The sequence below is a fragment of the Ischnura elegans genome, chromosome 10, assembly GCF_921293095.1.
Source record: "Ischnura elegans chromosome 10, ioIscEleg1.1, whole genome shotgun sequence".
Classification (NCBI taxonomy): domain Eukaryota; kingdom Metazoa; phylum Arthropoda; class Insecta; order Odonata; family Coenagrionidae; genus Ischnura; species Ischnura elegans.
Window position 1 is genome coordinate 58726230 of NC_060255.1, and position 21317 is coordinate 58747546.

General features: G+C 37.1%; 1 protein-coding gene across 1 annotated transcript in view; it reads left to right on the forward strand.

The window, feature by feature from the left end:
- The window catches only part of LOC124167031 (insulin-like growth factor-binding protein 2), a 46284-nt gene extending 35841 nt beyond the window's left edge, over window positions 1–10443 (forward strand). The window contains exon 3 of the mRNA XM_046544801.1: window positions 5176–10443. Within this exon, the coding sequence (XP_046400757.1) occupies window positions 5176–5342 (167 nt within the window). The 3' untranslated portion in view covers window positions 5343–10443. The remainder of the gene's footprint in view (window positions 1–5175) is intronic.
- Window positions 10444–21317: the final 10874 nt, after the last annotated feature.

A 21317-nucleotide genomic window follows, 5' to 3' on the forward strand; every position in this document is an offset into this window, starting at 1 on the left:
TCGCTATCTTCACGCAGCCTCCCATCATCATCCAGCTCAGAAACACTCAGTGATTTCCTCACTAATGCGACGAGCCTACGATATCTCCGACTCCGAGTCCATATCATCGGAGAAAAATCAACTCGTAAAAACACTAAGACGGAATGGCTACAGTGGACAGCTGGTCCTGAAAAGGGCCGCTGAAGCGGAAAATCGAAGAAAGAAGGAGTTAAACGAAGACGTTTTAACATCTAATCAAAACACCAATGAGAAGGAGGATCAGACGGAAGCAAGGGCACACGCAGTAATTCCGTTTGTATCTGGCACCTCAGAGAAGATTTCTAGGATTCTACGACAGCACAACGTCGTAACAAGATTCACTTGTGTAACCAAGACTGGCGATGTGCTACCGGGTCCAAAAGACGTTTTGCCGCACGACATTCAAGAAGGTGTCTATAAGGTACCATGTTCATGCGGCAAAGACTACATAGGAGAGACGTGTAGATCAATGAAAGTGCGCATCCAGGAACACAGAAGGGCCACAAAAAATAAGCAATTTCAGCTCTCTGCCATTGCGGAGCATGCATGGAGCGAACCCGGACACCAGATACTGTTTGACGAAGCAACAGTTGTTGCAAAAGAAAATAAATATTATCCCAGGCTAATAAAGGAGGCTATCGAAATATTCAAGACACCGGAAAACATGAATAGAGAAGACGGCTACCCTCTCCACAGTTCGTGGAAGAGGGTCATACGAGAGAAAAGAAGGTGGACCAATCAGCATCCAGCATGAAAAATTGGCGCCAAAAATGAACTATATAAGTCAGCAGAAATTGAATCCCGACATCGACCTGAAGACGCCGGTTGGAATACCGGAGAAACTGTCGTCATAAAGAAAAATCCACGCGGTGAAGCCCAGGAACATGGAGACATCATCTAGACAAGGCCGCGGAAAACTACGCATCGACAGGCTTTTATTTGTGGATATTATGAATATCCATATTGAAGTGAAAAAGCTGGTAAAATTTCTCAATTAACGTTTACTAAACACAGTCCATGGTTTCAACACAGAGTGTCATTTTCAAGGAAAATTAATCTCAAAAGTCTCAGGTATACTATATATTCCGTCATAGAAGACAATGGAGGAGGTAAACGGGATAGATGACTTTAAAAGGAAAAATGGAATTTTTAACTGAATGAAAAAAGGTGGGGGTAGTTGAAACATCAAGGTAAGGAATGACGTGCATAGTTGAGGTAAAGGAGTGATTACATGATAGCAGGAGTTGGGTGGGGGAATTCGAGAGGGAAATAAGGAATTTTTACGGAAGAAAAAAGTGGGAGATGGTTTTTAGGTGAAAATGACGTAATTTGAGGATGGAGACAAAGTTTGACAAAGAATCTAATCGCTTACAAGTGTCTGGACAGCAGGAGGAAGTCTTGAATTTAATAGGAAGGATATATTGGAGAATACAATGTCATTACGAATATCACCGGGGTATATATACAAAATGAAAGACCTTCTGAATTGTTTACAATCAATAAATGAAGGAACTCTGTGAAACCTTTTATTAACTATAACATAAAAAAGGCATCCTTATTTGTCCAAATATTAACTAAAGGCACTCAATGCTTATGACTGGCTGCAGTCTTGAGTACATGACGCATCTCCTTCTCCTCTGGGAGGAGGCATCACAGGAGGAGGGGCACCGGGTTGTCCGGCGAAGGGGTTTCCCAGGTTATCAACACCCCCTCCTACGTCAGTGACCAAAGAAATATGAACTGAAAGAAAAAAGGTGGGGGTAGTTGATACATAAACGTAAGGAATGACGTGCATAGTTGACCTATAGGAGTGACTTCGAGAAAGCAGAACTTGGGTGGGGATTCTGGAGGGAAATAAGGAATTTTTACGGAAGAAAAAAGTGGAAGATTGTTTTCAGGTGAAAATGACGTAATTTAAGGATGGAGACAAATCCAATAAAGAATCTAATCGCTTGCAGGTGTCTGGACAGCTGGAGGAAGTCTTGAATTTAATAGGAAGGATATTTTGGAGAATACAATGTCATTACGAATATCACCGGGGTATAAATACAAAATGAAAGATCTTCTGATGTGTTTAAAATCAATAAATCAAGGAACTCTGTGAAACCTTTTATTAAATCTTAGAAAGAAGGCATCCTTATTTGTCCAAATTTTACCTAAAGGCACTCAAATGCTTATGAATGGCTGCAGTTTCGAGTACATTACGCATCTCCTTCTCCTCTGGGAGGAGGCATCACAGGAGAAGGAACACCGGGTTGTCCGGCCAAGGGGTTTTCCCAGGTTGTCACCACCCCCTCCGACGTCAATGACCTCTTGAGGCAGGGGCTGATTAATATTAAAGAAAGGCATTATTTATGGTGATGCAGAAATATGTTCCCAAAGACTGTAACACTAAATCATTGTCAAACATCTCATTAAATACTTAAAAACATCAAGCCAGTTAAATTAAGAGGCAACAAGGTTATCGAAATGCAGCATGTAAATGAATGATGGATACAGTACACTTGCGATACGAAGTGGGATAATACTTAATTTTGATGGCTCAAAGTAAAACTGTCAGTCCTGACAAAAAGCCTAAGCTAGATGCACAGTGCATTTGAATTTGAAAGGTTTAAAAAAAAATGGAAATTTCTTTAAGCTTCACTTTCAACGACACAGTAGAAGATCAAAAACCACAATACTTGCGACCAGACTCACTCCAGATTAATGATATTTCCTGTGAATACTTCAGTTACCAGGATGTAATGCAACGTAGATTTTTTTGAACATGATGTCAGCAGAAAAGATGCATTGTTAAGTCATGGGTCAAGTAATGAGAAAACCCAATATATTAACACTTTTAAATTTAAAAATATGTAATCCTGGTTAGCCCCTTCGGTGGCATCATAATATGGCCAACCAATTTGTCCCCTCTTCTCCTCAAGTTTTTTAAGATATTTCTCTTTTCCCCAACTCTTATTAGCACTTTCTTATTTAGATTAATGTATTTCTTATGGAGTTATTTTTTACTTATTGAAGATTCAATGAAAATGTCTTATAAATGATTTAAAAATACTCCTTTAGATTTAGTGGTAAATTTTATTTTGTGATGTTCCCCATCTTCAATTTGATCACTGCTTATGCCTAAAGGTTTTATCTAGTTATTCACGTCGTCCATTTATATTGAAAGGATGATTATAGTGAGAAAATTAGTTCGTAGTTATATAATTTTTTACTACGGTAATGGTTTATTATAAGATGCGTCCCGTCGTCTCATTTTGCTTTTTACCAATTTTCCTAAATCAATATTTTGATTTAAAAATTATTTTCAGATTGGTACATCAATGTGTTTGATCGATTTAGACTATTTGGCTTGGTTGCTGTCGCAGGCCAATATTGGAATATTTTGACTTGAAATGGGACGGTTGAGTTATACGCAGGTATGCAATGAAGATAGGATAGTGACGTTATTTGCATCTAGTCTTAGAATTAGATCGTTTTTGGGCTAAGCTGTCTGGGCCGTTGGAGCGCTGCTGAGTTTGGAAGTGCCGAAATCTACCCTCGTCCTTACCCTCGTCTTGTTCCATTGTGTGAGGAATGTCGTTTAGGAAGCTATGACCCACTTCCTCTGCCTCCTCGTCGCTATTGCGTCTTCTTTGCTCTCCATGTCGTCTCAGTGAGGACGATTTAACGTCAGACTGAGCGCTGGGGATCTTTGATCCTGAGATCATGATTTAATTTCGACTTTCCACGTCCCTGCTTCTCTTATTTGGCCCTGCCAGGCTTCATTGTTGGACCATTTCTTTTTTGTCTTTCCCATTCTCGGAAATCGGAACTCGGGAATATTTTAACCATAAAATTTTCTTCGGTTTAGTTGGAAAGCGCGGTGTCCTCAAAAAGATCTTCCTCAATGTGCTCTTAAAGATATTCCGCATTCTTAAGAGATAACGTGGTCATGGCAGACGAAATTATTCGAACCGGTTTTCCTGTTATGCGAGGGTTTTATGTATTTCATTAATGGGAATTTCAAGGCATTTCCTTTTTAGTCTTGGATAATATATTTATTTTCAATGCGTATTGACTGTATACTTAGCAAAAGCGTCGTTTTCAAATCAATGACACGTTTGGGCTATATGTGCTCTAATATTAAAAAAACGTTACGTTCTATGATATTATAAGAATGAGCTACCAAAAATATGTTTTTTTCCCTTTCCGTCCGAATTCAAGTTATTTTCACTTTGCATTGTAAATAGTGTAAAATTGCGATTTACATGCGAAAGAGGCTAAGGATGGATTATTACTAGCAATCTGATGGAAAAAACTGATTATTATTGCTGTTAAGAAATATTTTGTTAAACCAAATAATGGTAAATATTTGTACTTTATCTTCATATTTTAGACCCGTATTTTTAGCCACATAATTGGCAGACGTATAATTGCTCTGTGAAGATTTAAAACAGTTGTAATTGGTGTGTTCGGGAAACTGTGATGCCAAATCCGAAAAGAACGGCATTTCACAAAACTTAGCGAAAAGAACTAGCAGAACTTATGAGCAGTTTAAGAACAATCTTAAATAGTAAGGTTGACGATTCAATAAATATGAGTTGAGTTAAACGTATAAATTTCTCGATTTATTGTAATTTTTGATATGTTAAGTCGTTATGTTACTCTTATTAGTTTTCTCTCCAAATGACAAACTTTCTAGAGATATTAATCATATTTCCTATGCTTAGACTATTATCGCTATGAAGTCCCATATAAATGTAAATTTTACTCATGTTTTGGGGATCTTGCCAGGTTGTCAGCTGACCAGAGATTAGGAGAACTCAACTGAAGTTTTTAAAATAAGTTTTATTGCACGAATCACAGCTTGCGCAGATTCGCAATCACCAACAACCTCCAACTCTCTTACTACAGTAATGGCGACTCTCCAAACATTGCCATAAACAAACAACAACAACTCGTTTACTAGCCAACAGTCACCATCAATAACTCCTTGTCCTATTGTGGACTTCCTTTTTATTTTACGTTCATCTCCTGTGCTCAACACAGTTTCCAGGAAATATAATAGCAATGAGTGCCAAAGTACACATTTTGAAACTTTCATAAGGGATATGTGTTTGCTTTTGTAGCTAAAACCATCAAAAATTGACTCCCTTCTCTCTATTTTTCCAATAGGTGTGGTCCCTGAAGAAGAAGGCAGCCCTCCCACGCCTTCCACGACTGCCGGACTGTGGCCACTTCGGAGAACGTCCACAGCAATGCACAGGCGGTGGCCACCCAAGAGGAGGTCGCGGTCTACCGTGGGACCTGGAGTCGAGAAGCGTTACACGAACCAGCCCTAGAGGACAGCCGGCGAAAAGTCGTCTTTTTCTTTATCTGCGCCGAAATCAATTGGCCATGGACGGTCGTCGACAGACCGCCTAAAACGGACGTAATACATCGCTGGGTCGCTCACACAGCCCATCTCACTCAATTTAAGCAAGATATGAGTGGACCATTCAGCGAATCGGCTCGCTTTGGGACCCATTCCGTGGATTGATATCTGTGTAATATGACTCACTGATTTGTTTGCCGATGGATCCATTTTTGGACGAGATTGCAGTGGTATATGACTGACGCGGCGCCGTGTACTTTATCGGCTGAGTGGTTATGCCGAGTTTAATTGAAATAGAATCAGGGGAATCTGAAAGTTGACCCAAAATGAATGGCCTATTGCCGCGAAATACCTATCTAGACGAAGTTTAGTGGTTATGAATGGCATCATATCTTAAATTTTTAACGCTCTATTCTATTTCAAAGTTCTTGTCGAGAACTTTTTATGGACCAAGTAGTTTTTTTAATGTCGGAGTATTGTTGTGAACCCACATGAAATATTAATAGGTAGCGTGTGGAAGTGGATCAACCTCATTAGAAGTGTGTCGCACCCAGTCAACTCTCGATTGTCTAGTTTCTAACTATCCTGCTTCGGTATTATTCGTGACATTTTTTACTCTCAATACTCTTATTATCAAGTTCAAAAACGTTACAATGATGAATACGCATTAATTACTTTTTTTAAATTTGACCAATCTTTTAAAATACGGGGATTAATGCAAAACCATTGGCTAATTTTTTTGTTTATTGTTACACTCGATAGATTAAAAAGTAAACTTTGTTGTATTCGGTACGGTATTTATTATAAAACTCTACCAATTTCAACCTTGTCAGGTCATTTTTAAGGCGTGAACAAGTAAATAGGCAGGTAAAATATATTTTCCTCTTGATAATGACCTGAAAAGATCGAAACCGTTTTAGTGTTTTAAAATAAATTCTGTTCCCAATGCTACTAAGTTTACTTTTTAATCTGTCATGTCATAATTCCCTTAAGTGAACTCACATATCATTGATTTCATGTTATTACACTCGCATAATGTGAAATATTTATCCCACAAAAACGAATATCCATATCAAAAACTCTTCTCCCATGCTTTACAAATAGATGTGCATCCTTGTGCATTCCTTAACATGAATAATTGAGAGTTAACTGTAATTATGTAAGGTTATACAGTACGAGATTTTAAGCCGACTCGCCATCGTTTGTTTTACGGAAGAAATTTGGATTTTACGGAAAAATTTTGATTTCGAAGCTGAGAGTCGATTTGGGTTGAAATATTTTTAGATACCTGGGATATTAGTTTACGTTAGAACAGTGTATTTGGTGGATACCACTGCTATAGATGAACTATAACCTAGTGATGATGTGAAATAGATGATATGATACATGATACTGTGTTCCTAGGAATCCAATGTTCTACCCTCAAATTATCCAAGATTCATTGAAGGAATTGTACGGTATGATATATTTTTGTTTAATATTGTTTGGAATTATTATTTGTGGTATCTTGTCTTGTCAAGGTAAATAACTGGGACTTATAATTCTAAAAAAATCAATAGCGAAGAGCAATTGAGGTAGCCAATAATTTCTGAAGTATTTGAGTGCTTCTGTTATTTAATGATAATATCATCAGCCAAATAGCTATTTGTAAAATCTTTTCTTGAATTGATTGAGGAAAAGTTATTTTTGTACCGTTGTGAAGAAGGAAGTTGCAGCTTCCTCATTGTAGGTGAGACGGGAAATGCCAAATAATTTGAGGTCGATATTTCATATCGTGATCCCTAATAACAGGCATGTTTATGGTCCGTAGAAATGTCGTGTGTCATTCGGAAATGCTACCGAGAATTGTCGTTTCCTGCACAATGTCTGCACTTTCCTAGCTTATTCTGAAAACTTTGTGGTAGTTCTGAAATGATGTTAATTGTCGTAGAACTGTATAAAAATTATTTTCTTGAGTTTTTTTCCCGCAAATTTCTGCATGTATACACTAAATATCAAATACCAAGGAAACATCCCTTAATCTTTGTTCACTTCATGCAAGAATACGAAATGGCATAAAGCATATTTACAGTTCGTACTTCATATAGGTGGAATGCGGTCCCTTCGGTGCGAAGGAGGAAGTTGTTTGAGTAAAAGCTTATCCGTAAAAGAATTTTAGCGAAATATTTGAGTAAGAACTCAACGGAGAATCAGCTTAGTGGCTATTGGACTAAGAAAAGCGCGATTATGTATGGGAGGCCCAATTCCATGGTTTAGGAGGTTGATTTCTGTTTCCACTTCAGCCGCTTTATAATCTTTTTTCTCAGAAGTCCTCAGCACGGCGATGAGTAAATATGGATCCAATTGTTTTAAATATTTTGCAATATAGTATTATCAATTTCAAGGAATATGATGTATGAGTGGGTGAGAAGCCTATGGGTACAAGAGTTTTTTTTTCTAAACAGAGTTCCATACATAAATTAGGTAATAAAGAAGAAAAAACGGGATCAACTAGATATTTAGTATTGTATTCGATTTTCTTTGATGTCAGCTCAGAAGAGACACTTACTCACATACCTAAGCCACCAAGTTTTTCTACATTTTTTCTACCAATTTCTTAGCCTAACTCAGTTCAGAATAAATATCAGTTGTAGTACCCGTTGGCTTCTCACACCCTCATATGACTTTGATGAATCACCCCATCAGGAATATAAAATTTGGTAAATATCTCTGATTATAGCTTATTTCTTCTCCGGATCGCTTTTCCTATCAGCTGCGTTAGTGGCGAGATTGCAAGACGGTGGGTGTCTACACATCTTGAGGCCAACTTGACAATCCTCCAATTCGTTGCAACTTAGTTCAATGGTTTCTTTGCCTCGGTGCCTTTTCCAGAAATCACGTCTCCATCAAATATCGGAACCATGTTAGTTTTTTATCTGAATATGTCTTCGTCTCTATTTCACGGTTTGAATTTTCAAAATACTGGACCAATTAAACAAACAACTACCACTCTGCGCATTCCACAAATTTAACTCCAATTTTTCGCATATTCAAAATAAACCTAATACTATCTTGAGTTTTTTAAGCTAGTTTTTTCTTCTGTGAACGCCACCATTACCAACGCATGAGGAGTACCGGAATATCACGATGATTGCGCCCAACGGATAATTTATTGCCATAAACCATAAACTTGCATTCAGATTTTTAAAGGTTTTCCAGATTAAGGGTTTTCAGTAGTTCCTCTCAAGAAAGAACGAGTTTGGGCCATAAACATAAAATGGGGCTGGTAGAGCTGGTAAAATTGTGGAGTTTCGAACGCACTAGTGCATTTATTACGTAGTTTCCCGTTCGTGAATGCATTTACGTTCCCTGCAGCACGACGATTGGGCAAAAGAGGCCGAGTTTTAGGATTTCTGATTATCACAGTTGTTTTTTTAGGATAAGAATATTTTCAGCAATGAATCTCAGACCCTAAAACAATTGCTGCGTGGCTACCCTTTTCCCGGCTTCTGTGTGATTTCGGTCGAATAATCTTTTATTTTTTTGTCTTCACTCACCGTAGTGTAGGTTATTCTGGACCCCAGAACATGCTACAGATGTGCAAATATTTTATATTCCGCATCAGAGAGTCAGTTTCCCTCTCGTCTTGTGTTGATGATTTCTATTCAGGGCTCTGAATGGGAGCTGTTCTTTGTGTTTGGCACTCTTTAACTCTTTGGTCAGAAGCTGAACGCATTGTTCACTAGGCTACCGAACTCTACTAATCTGTCTCAGCAGTTGTCTACATATCTTCTCTGTACCTTATAAATTATGTAATTAGGTCTAAAATTTCCCTCTGTCGGACAAAGCATTTGGAATGAAAGGAAATATTCTTTAACGATCTAAAATAATTAGAATTTGCCATCGTAAGGCTTGCAATCCATTCGTTTTATGATGGCATTCGGCCGGAAATTCGGATTGTCCAGCTTTATTAAGTTGCATCCTTCAAAGTGGATTTTTATTAAGTTGCAAACCTTCAAAGTGGATTCAGCTGCACGTCGTGCTCTGGTATTTGGTGTAAATGCTTCGTCTACAGTGGCCGTAATATGTAAACCTTGAGATGAAAAATAGTTAAAATTCGTATTCCACAACAAGATGCATGTTGTAAGGAGGACCATGTTGACAGCTGATATCTGGCTATTTAGCCATCCTGACCGCGGCTGCTGGTATCTGTGCAGTGTCTAATCATATCATAGGTGGTTGGGAGAAGAAGATATCAGTCCTAGTCGTGTATCAATGGAGTTCAAACTACGGGAAAAACATGGCAAAAAATGAACATAATAGTACTGAAAATTGACGAAAGGCCTCTCCCTTCGGAAGCTGGCGTTCAATCTTATTGAACATATGAGCATGTTGATTTCTAGCGCCAAAATATGAAGACACTACGTCAGCGTCAAAATTTGTAGCTTATGCATAAAAGAGTCACAGGAAGTCATTGGCAGTACAGAATAAAATATGTTTGGACGGAAATTATGAATTAACTTCGTAACTAAAAAAAAAAAAAAAAGACGAACACATGTAGTCCGTCAGTGGAACTAATAATCGGAACTCAACTCTTTCCCGTGTGCTCCATAATTTCGAGTTTAATCTTACGTCTCCTATTTCAGATAGGCTTCGCGATTATCTCCTCATGGCTTGCGTTCGTTGTAGGTTACGGCAGAAGTCTTGGCGGTGAGGTAAGCTTTTTCTTGGTATGCTTATTGTGCTGCATAGGTACTGTTTAGTACTGTCTTTGTGTCGTGGGGTCGGAATCCGAAGTGATTTGTGAATGGGAGAGTAGGAGGAGAATTGGATGGCTGATTGCGGCTGGTTTTTGTCTTCCTTTCACGCGCGCACCGGGTGGTGTTCAGGTCGTCCGCGTGGCGGCGCTGGCATCCCGCCTATTGTTGCGCGCGTGTGTGTCGTATTGTTCGCGTCGACCGACATGTTTCGTCGTATTTTTTCAAAGATGCTGTAATTTATTTTTTTGGAACATTTGTATGACCATAGGGAGGGAAAGGTGAAAATAACGAACCTCTGTACAACAGATAATAAACGTCATTAAAAAATAACCACTATGATTTTGTTTATTTCCCCGGAATTTATGGAGAATAGAACTGGTATTAATTTGAAAAAAGTGCCAAGATCATTGTACACCATATGGTTTGATTTACCAATGGCTCGTTCCATAAACCTCTTATTCCGTATAAAAGTAATTTGTGTCCAAAATATTGATGTCATGGAAGACCTTTGGGAAAAAAATCGAAGAACAAGCCAATAAATATTTTTTTTTTTTTACAGAAATTTTCCCAGTTAACATCATCGCTAAGTCATTTGCTATGTTATGAATATGTTACGAATACTTGTTCATAACTCAGGTAAGTATTTGGGTTAACCAGTAGTCTCTACTATTGTTGAATACTTTGCCAATGTCCATTACTATTGTCTCACTGCCTCATGTTGAACTTTTTTACTTGATATAAACCAGTCGGTGCATTGTTTCTTAATCTCACGGGATTCATTCTCGTTACCATAATTCAAGTTACATTAGTACGGATTAGGCAATACGTATTTATGAAGTAGGTACATTAATTTTGAATTTTTTAAAACCCCTGTTATCTGGATTTTTTAAGTTATCCTGAAGGAAAACTTAAAAAATCCAATTACCGTGCGGTATTACATGTAGGTGATAAATGTTTATGTTTATACCATCGAATGACACCTACTCTTATGAAGTACATTCCTGATTTTGGCGAATCAACTTTGTGGTAAGGTTCACTTTGGGAGTCACATATGTCATATGTGTATTTTGCAAGTGAAGCCGGGTAAAGATTTTCTCGTCTGGTTTTCTATTTCATTATAGTTGGAATTCACCATGACGATGGAAGTAGTAATGTTTTATGATTCCACACTATCTGAATTCACCCAACAGTTTTCTACACTTCATTGTACTTCTAAAGATTTTACGCGTGATAATGACGCAGAAACTGCCTAACCGATGCCGTGTTGCAGCAACCAGTAGGTTCACCCTATGTTGCATAATTAGTAGCACTGATATGCAGAGGTCTGGATGAGGAGATTCATATAGTCTAAAATTTAGAAGATATTGTAAGTTAAGGCAAAAAAAACATAATTGAAACTGATAAAAATCTCCACGTTAAGAGAAATACGGTTAGGAGTAATGATATTTATCACAACAACAGAATTCAACATACAATATTACTCAAATTTGAAACTTTCCGTAGCCAAAATAGAGTTCCTGTATTTGGACTCACGTAATTTGATGAAGTATATATAAATTGAAGATGGAATTAGGTTCATTAATTAACATATGATTGTCAGTACTCATGCCGCATGATGAAGATCGACTCATTGAATTATGAGCAGGTATTCAGTGTACTTCCTTGATTTTCTCGCGAAGAATGTACGTTAATCAATATGACATGAAAACAAATGAATTTGACATAGGAAGAAGGCAGTATATCGAATACTTTGTGTCCTCCTTGAAAAAAAAAACGATTAAATGGACTTTGATGTTTCTGAAGGAGCAGATCTAAGATTTTTTTTAGGTAGGTAGGACCACGGATGTGCGATTCAAAACAACATTTTTTCATGAATGCTCTTTAAAAAAAGAATTGACCACACAGGCGACAACTACGGAGGCTGTCAAGTTAATTTAGGCACAGAAAATGTGTATGGTTCAATCCTTATATTGTATAAATTAATTCCGTGGTCACTTGACTGACATGATTTGGCTTCAACTACTGCTTTGAATTTTTAATTCCTCAAAAATCAATACTGTAATGAAATGAAGTTTTATATTCCGGTATAAATCATTAATTTTCTTTTGGTTTTATAGGCTCACCTTTTGAGCCTGTATACACATGTAGCCATTTATAAGTATTGTTACATATAAAAGGCTCTATATTTTGTCCGTTGAATTGGATCTGAGGTGTCTTCGTCGTTTCACCACATTAATGACGGCTATCGGGCGTATCCCCGCGTTATGCTGACTATAGGCGACGACAGTTTCTCCAGCCACCCTGCTGAACTGGAGACTTGAAGACGCCAGCTGGATGCCTGGAGAAACTCTCGTCACTTTAAGACAACATAGTTCAAGTAGAATAACATACTTTGTAACATTTGTTAAAATTTTATATTTTGTTCTACCTTCTTTGGCACAATTTCCTCGAGATGAAAGAGGAGCATAAGTACCATTCACGACGTCTTTCTCATCTTGGCTCCTTTTTCTCCTTCCACTGCTCGTCCCATTTCCATTTCCTCTCATGGCCGGAGCAACGCTTCCTCGATCACTTTTCTCTCCTCTCTCCCATGGGTGTGTCATCCCATTCCATCTGTTCTTCCCACTGGCCAAGACGACTGTTTCCTCTCTCCGCCCTCAGGTGGGACACCTTGACGACCCGAGTTTGCGGCAAGGCGACTTTTTGCTCATCGTTGCCCGGAGACGCTTTTTGCGGTCCACTGAACCGCGACTCTTGGGAAGGTGTCGCTTGCAATCGGTTCCAGAAACTTCATGAGGTCCACTTTTTTTTGCCTCCTCCAGGACTATTGTGTGTTGTGTATTACTCCGCGAAGGGTGTATTAAGAACAGGACGACAATGGGACTCCAAAGCGTCGATTGTTCCCGGCTTGCAGCTTGATGATGTGGCAAAGAAGCTCCTGAATGGAAAGGAAAGGAAGTTAGTATCTTATTGATCACTGTGAGTACAGACACTTATGAGGATTACTTTTTGAGAATTCATTTCATACTAATCGACCGCTTCCAGCCGCAAAGTAGTATCTCAAAAAATCATTTCAATCAAGCGTATTTTTAATTTCTATACCAAAAAATCGTATGTATGAAGTGCATGTCAGAATACCAGTCCTCAAAACCTCCTTTCGGCCAATAATTCAATTTTCGTTTTGTAAGCTCGATTTTAATTCATTTTATTAAATAATAAAAAATTATGAATTACATTTTCTTGCTTTATCTCAATATTCTAACAGTTCAATTAAGATAAGTTTCGTGAATGAAATTAAGACTCCGTTTTGTAAAAAGGTCTCATAAAACTGAGAAAAGGATTTTTAGAGATGAGATATGAAGATTCTGCTTTTTCACTATATGGTATATATAATTAGAACAATAATAGTAATCGAGATCCCAAAACGAAAATTGGTTGAGTTACGGCTATCTGGACTAATTTTTCAAGATTTCTTGAGTGATAGTCTGACGTACGATTTTATGGACGAAATTTCAGATACGGTTAAATGGTTCAAATGTTACTCATGCGATTTTCTGGATTAGAAATTCAAGATACGCCTGAATGGAATGATATTTTGATATACTACTTTACGGTTAGGAGCGGTCGATATGTGTGTGTTGAGTTTCCATCTTCATATTTCTTTGTCCGTGCGAAAAACGTGCTTCGTAAATGACCCAAACTGCGAAGTACGTACTAAGAAAAATCTATACTATTGTGGCTCGTTTTTCAAGTTTTTTCGCATGTTTTTAGCTCAAGAATATGAAAGTAAATTTTAATATCAAGTTTTATAAGCAACTAGTTCTACCATGTTTCATTTTTAATCCTTCGCGGTAAAACTTTTCAAAGCGCCGAACAAATGAATCGCGTAATTCGTGCAGTCAATCCAAAACAAATAGCCAAGGGATCGAGACCATAGGTTGTGTAGTGTTGTGTTCTTGTCTTCAGTGTATCAGAAATTTGACAGCTTTTTCATCGCCCGCTATTGTTTCATTTGAATTAAACAGTAGATTGATTGTAGCTGTTCGTGTGATATCATGAGCATCAACACTTCTATTTACTCTAAAATGGGAAGTTGTTCTTGAAGTTTTTACGTTTATACTTGGGATTCAGTGGACCTAATGGAAGGAGCCTTGGTGGAATTGTCTCTTGGTAAGTTACCTTTAAGTATTGGCTTAAGCTTGTAACATTTTCGCCACATGCTAACACAGTATTAGAATCTGCGCTAATATGTGTGAAGTCCTGACATTGGTGTTTTATACCGTCGGAGTTTTTGTTTTCATTATACTATTCACTGAAAAAATGGATCTTATTGTGAGAAATGTATTTCCGCCTTCATTAGGTTACCGATGTTAAATATTTGCTGGAACGTAGTCTATTGCTTGGGATACAAATATTATTTTGCCATCGATTGGATCAGTCTCGTATCACTTGGAGATTCTCATGAAATGATTTCGTAATTTGTACTTCTACTTGGGATCCGTGCAAATGCACTCGTAGAATGGTAGACTTATCACGATTTTTTTCCATGCTTTCCTACAATTTTATTACAAATCGACTGATATATCTCAATTTGCGTACTCAACTTCTTTGTTGACCGTTAAAACTGTGTGTACATCTCCCTGTTACTCAATTTCATGCCGTTTAAGTCTCCTGAAACACTCCTTTAAACAGAAAAACGAAACAAAGGCATTTTCCTTTTTATAGTCCGTTTCAGTGTTAGCTTGAGGAGTTAAGCTGGTTTAGCCGTGTGGGTTAAAGAGCCGTGGTTGTAAGGTTAAGTGATCGATTCCCGAGTGAGTAATATTTTTTCTCTAATATGAATGCAGGCGTACATATCTATTTTAGTTTGATTTTAACCGTATTTGCGGATTTTAAATCGACCGCGTTTTTTTTCGAAAATTTCGGAGGAAATTTCAGGGGTCTTATGTTTGCATTGCTAGCCGTAATCTGATAAAAGGCCTAGAATATGTTGGTTTCGAAAATAAAGGGATACTTCCCTGAATTAAAAAAATTTCAAACAGCAAATTATTGTCAATTTTGGCTGTTAAACTCTTTGTAAAGCATTTTTCCGGTTGTTTTAATAGTTCGTTGATGCGATCAGATATCTTCGTATCATATCTTCCTCCTTGCTCCCTGTCGTTATGATGCCAAGAATTCCAGAGTAATCTTTTTCACGCTTCGTACTTGTAAGCAGTGCCCCAAATTACTCTAGAGTTTTATGTGAGAAATGACGCGCGGGTCTTATATTATAAGTTTTTTTTTAAACATCTGTGTTAAAGTGAACTTGGTCAGTGATGGCGAGAATATTTTTTTTTGTTTTGTGGCGCTGGTAAATACTAATTTAAATTTAAATTATTCATGATATGATAACATAATATTTATCGCTTCGTCATTTTTTCACAATAGCATACGAGTAGATGCAAGTAAATAAATAATATAGGTTATGCGGACCCCAGGGGCTTTTGGCTGTTATTGGGATCACTTTCGGAAAATAATCGTAATGCTCTGATGATTTCTTCTTGATGAACTATTATTACACAAATAATTAATTTTAATGATAAGGCAATGAAAAATGAAGGAATAGAAATTAATCTAGCAAAATTAGATAAGGAATATAGCTTGAAAATACTTCTATTAAGTATCCCATATAATATTTTTGTTGGTTAATAGCCAAATTTTACCTGCTTAGGAAGATATATATGTTATTACTCTCTTTGATTATTTTTGACGAACAGTTGTGAATATTTGTGCTTATATAAATTAAAATTCCATTTAACAAATTAAAATTTGGTTTGGGGTAAACTTGAGAATTATTTGTTCGTGTACGTTTTTAATTTAAGGTGTGATATTAATTACGTGTCAAGATCAGCATTAAAGTAACCTACTGTAGTCAAGAAAGTATTGACACCCCCCATAAATGATCGATATGGTTGACATTAAAAACTATAAATACCTACAATTATATTAAAATGCTCCTCAGTTACAGATTAAACTCGTAATTCTGTGATAAAATTTCCCATGTTAACTGCCAGTCCCTCCTATGATTCATAGAAGAATTTCCGGATTATTTTCTTGTCAATCTTTTTGACACTGTATGTATGTGTGAAACTTGGTTCAGATCAGCTCAAAATCAGTCCAGATAGCCGTATCTCGGCAAATTTTCGTTTTGGGATCGCGATTACTATTATCGTTTTAATTATATTTACCTTATTATGAAAAAGCAGCATTTTCGTATCTCATCGCTAAAAATTCATTTTCTCGGTTTTATGAGACCTTTTTACAAAACGGAGTCTTAATTTCATTCACGAAAATTATCTTAATTGGACTGTTAGAATATTGAGATAAAGCAGGAAAATGTTATTCATAAATTATTTATTATTTAATAAAATGAATTAAAATCGAGCTCACAAAACGAAAATGGAATTATTGGCCGAAAGGCGGTTTTGAGGACTGGTATTCTGACATGCAGTTCATACATACGATTTTCTGGTATGGGAATTAAAAACTTATTAAATACTTATTTTCATGTATAGCCTTGATGAATTTCTATAAATATACCGAAACGTACCATGTATTTGTACTTACGTGATCAACTAGATATTAAGTACTTATTGCATTTAATTTTCCACTAGATATTAGCAAAGAACAGAGACCCACTCTCATCCCTTACCCGCAAAGTTTTTGTGTATTTTCTCTTACAATTACTGTACTTAGCTATGCTTGGAAAAAATCACTTGTACCCCTTGGCTTCTCACCCCCGCCATTTATTATCTGCAACTATTTTATTAATTTTTGGTAATGACAAAAGGCTCTCGTTTGATATGGCCCGTGCATGTGAGGAAATTAATAAGGAATTTGAAAGGCAGGTGAGGCATTGAACTATAAATTGCCTTTATTCCCATCTCATCTCTCCCATATTTTTGTGTGCTCTCGTCGTCGAATATTTGGTCGCGGCCAGGATAGATGACAAAATGCAAGGGATAGGGGTTTGCTTGAAAGCGTTTCAGTGTTATGAGCGTCAGTTCTGGATATCGCCGCATTGCCTTGCGGAATTTCCCAGGGGAAGAAAGTTTCGCCGAAGAGCCCGTGTCGAACACGTGGACTGACGTGCCCGTTATTATGCCCTCGGAGATGAGAGCGGCGATCCAATAAACTTCGCTCGTGTTTATAGTGAGTGGACGTCACTTCACGTCATCCCCTCCTATCTTTTTGTCGTGTCAACAATGCTCGTAACCAGGATGACCAGTGCAGAGGTGGGCGTCGGAGGCTCGGAAAACGAATAAAAGCCGCGCCACGGAGCCGCAGCCAACTCAGCTGAAAATATGAGGCGCGTTTTTTAAAAGTATGTACTGTTTGGAAATTTAAAAAAATCCAACCTTATTTTTATAACAATTTTATTTTTGCAATAAAGCTCACTCCTTAAACTACTTTTCCAAGTAATTTCGCTAATACTATACTAAGGCACTTAACATATCGAACAACTAGCTTTTGTATACCGTCGTCTTCGAAAAATGCCGCCTGAGTTGATAGCCAATGCAAAACTGTCGTTTTTATTCTTTCGTCGTCCTCATGGCGCTGACTTCCTATTGCTTCTTCGGATGAAAAAAACGTTGCAGTCATTTAGCGCTTGGTTGGGACTAGGATGTTAGACGATCAAGTTGTTCCCAACCAAATTATGCTATGAGATCTCGAGTTCAATTGGTTGCATGTGGACGGGGATTGTCATGCTTGCCTTGGTATTCCTTAAACGTTATGATGCTGAAGGTCAGGACTTTTCCAGGCAAGTGATAACAGGCAAAAAAACATTCGTAGCCTTTGTTAGACTTGCATCATAAAAGAAATGCATGGAATGGTGACATTTGCCATCCCCCAAGAGAGGTTAAAAAGCGACTGTTTTCGTAGTGGCTTTCAACTCCAGCGGCAATATTCTATGACAATGGTACATGGAAGCTTGTTGTTCGATATGATTTGTGCCTTAATTTCTATGAAAGCAATGTCGAAATTTTTTAAAACTGTTTTTTGTGGTGTATTAACTGTGGTATTGTATGTAAAAATAGAATTGTCACAAAAAGTTAACAGTTTAAAAAAAAATATTTCAGAACGGTAGAAATAAAAAAAACGCGCCTAGTATGATATCCATCACCTTTAGTAATTAGAATTAATACTAATTATTTAAACCTACTGAAGTACTCTACAATACTTGGTTCTCAGTTTTAATGTTGATTCAGTGACTTGGAGTACAGGTCTTGAAAAATTTTAAGTACCAATACATGCTAACGATTCGGTATATTTATAGACATTCATCAAGGCTATACGTGAAAATAAGTATATAATTTTGATACATAAAAGTTATAAAAGGTTATAACAGTATTTTTACTATAGAAAAATAAAAAGAGAAAAGGAATTCAGTTTTAAATTAATTGGAGAGCAGAAACTAGAATTTAAAATGAACACAGCCGTCAAGAAAAAGCGAAAATACTCTAATAATTTTTAATCTTTAGAGATTATAGAGAATAGTTAGAGGGCGACAAGTGTACCTCGACGCTTGCCGACGCTGATCACAAATTTCCAAGTATTGCTTCGATGAAAGCCGGTATAGCGATGAAAATATTTTGCATTGAAACGGATCTCGATGGGTTCTCTGATATCGCGGCCCCAGTAGCGTTGTGAGCGGCAGAGATATTTTGTATTTCCCCATCGAAGGACATGATGCTGTGTTCCGCCACAGCTGACTTCTCTGGTTGCGCGTATCTAAAATGCCTTCGGTGCTCTTTCAACCTCGTCTCAATCGTTCTGCTCCTCTTCCCCGCATATGTTCTTCCGTATTTGCAAGGAATGTTATAAACCCCTGGTGCTATCAGGCCGATAGGATCTTTCGCACTCACCAATCGGTATGTTAATTTAGGTGTTGGTAGATTGATGGTAGGTATTTTATAAAGATTAGCCCTTAGGAATTATTTTAGAACCATATTTATATATATATAACTATATATATGCATATTTTCTGTAAAATGAACGAAAAAAGAAAATACAAAACTTATACGAAAGAGTCTTAGGAAATAATCACTACACCGTCTTGTTTTTTGGTCATATATTCTTATAGATATAAATAATGGCATTGTGGAGTGAGAATTTTCTTCTTTTATTGCAAAGTAGTGTCGCGAAAACTTGTTAGTAGACTTCAGGTTCGGATTCTGTGCGCCAAAATTTACTAAAGAAAAGGTACTGAAAACTATTCCAAAGCTTTCCTAGCATGCAAAACTTTTTTGACGTCATAACTAGACTGTAGTGCTCAGTCATAGCCACCTAGAGAGAAGGCCCGATCGCTGGCGTGTGACGTCACTCATTGTACATCTACATCTACATAATACCCTGCGAGCCACCTCTAGGGTGTTTGGCAGGGGGTGATCAATCACCAGCATGCAGCATGCATTTGAATTGTAGTGCTACCGCGAGAGCAAATAGCCGTGGTGCTGTCTGCGACGCTGGTTCAGTCACCGTAATGAAAAGATAATTTATGCCTATTTTACTCAGTCAATAAGAAAATAGTCTGCGGGTTCCGAGAAAATACTTACACCCATAAATAAGAATATTTTCAAACTGAAATGATTCTTAATATTGCGTGTAATCCACGTTTTATATAACCTCACCGTTCTCCAGAAAACAGAAAATATTTTTTAACGGATTCATTGACCTGTCACGGTATCTTATGTTATGGAAGTTAAGCAAGAAGTATTTACGCCGACAACAAAATACTTGTTGTTAAGTTTTTGCTTAAACGCTTAAAATCCTACCCTAGAGCCTGACGAAATAAGATTTTTTAATGGCAATTGCCAGTGAAACATAAGGCCGTTGACACAACTGCTATTATTACGCTCGAACTAATCAAAATGCAAGCAAAAATTACGTATAGTCCAGTCTCATTTGCTAAAACGTACCCGTACCTGGCGCTTAAGTATTTGAAATATTATTTGGGATGAGTAAAAGTCTTAATATCACTCTAGTAGACGTTTCCATCTAATAAAAAAAATCTGAAAGTCCTGCAAAATCACCAGCATAAATAATTGTATAGAAAAACATGATATCTCTGTAATTACACTTCAGATCTTACTTACTGTGCGTGAAGTCATCACCACAAGGAATGTTATAGTTGCAGGAAAGAAAAAAACCACAGAAATAAAATACAGATATTTTATATTTTCTTAATCAATCACAATAATATCAGCTATATTTTCTTCTTACCCTTATCTAGTTAGGCGAAACAAACACTGTAATTCTCTTTAGAACAAAAATTACTTGAAAGGGCATTGTGAGAAGCCATAATAACTATCTTCAATAGTTTCTCCGACGAATTTCCATTGTCACATCATCCACTTGCAAAAAACAAATCCACATCCACCATAGTTCTATATGTCACTTCTACTACTATGTCTTTCTGTCTTCTAGATGATAGTTCGGTAACTGTGAAGAAATGGCACCTCCCTCCAATCTGGGCACCTTTAATTCAACACGAATCTTCCCCATCTTCACGGGCAAGGCCACATATTTTTTTTCTGATATCACTCGATGTGAAGTGAATCTCACACACCTAAAATAAATAAATAAGAAAATACCATGTAAATTACTTCGTCATTTCATTTCCGCGTTCTGAATTTTGCATGAAAAATATATCTAATAACTAGACTAGTTTATGTAGGAGATGATTATATACCTGAATGATTTTTTATTTAAAACTAGAGCATAAGATAATTTGAAATGATGAAAGCCGGACACCGTTTAATTCCGGTTCATCGCACCACTCACGATTGTAAGAGAAAAACGCATATTTCCATTTACGGCGGTCCGGACGCACAAATAACCTGAGTAGATAAATAAGTTCCTGACGAGAATCAATGAATTTTTAATGAATAAACGCTTTATGCATATACATAAAGCTTCATTCATGCTGAAAGCAAGAATTGCTAAAAATGTATGCGCTTTCCTCTGTAATATAAGGCACTACGCCAAAAATAAAATAACTATGGTAGCTTCATCGAAAATACACTAGCTTTTCAAATCTAAATTGGTAAAGTATAGATAAATAAGCATTTGTACTGAGTCTCCGACGAATAACACGCTAAAGGGCAAGCTAAGAAAAAATATTCGATCCTGTAAACTCTGCTGCTAATTCCCCGTAACTCCTT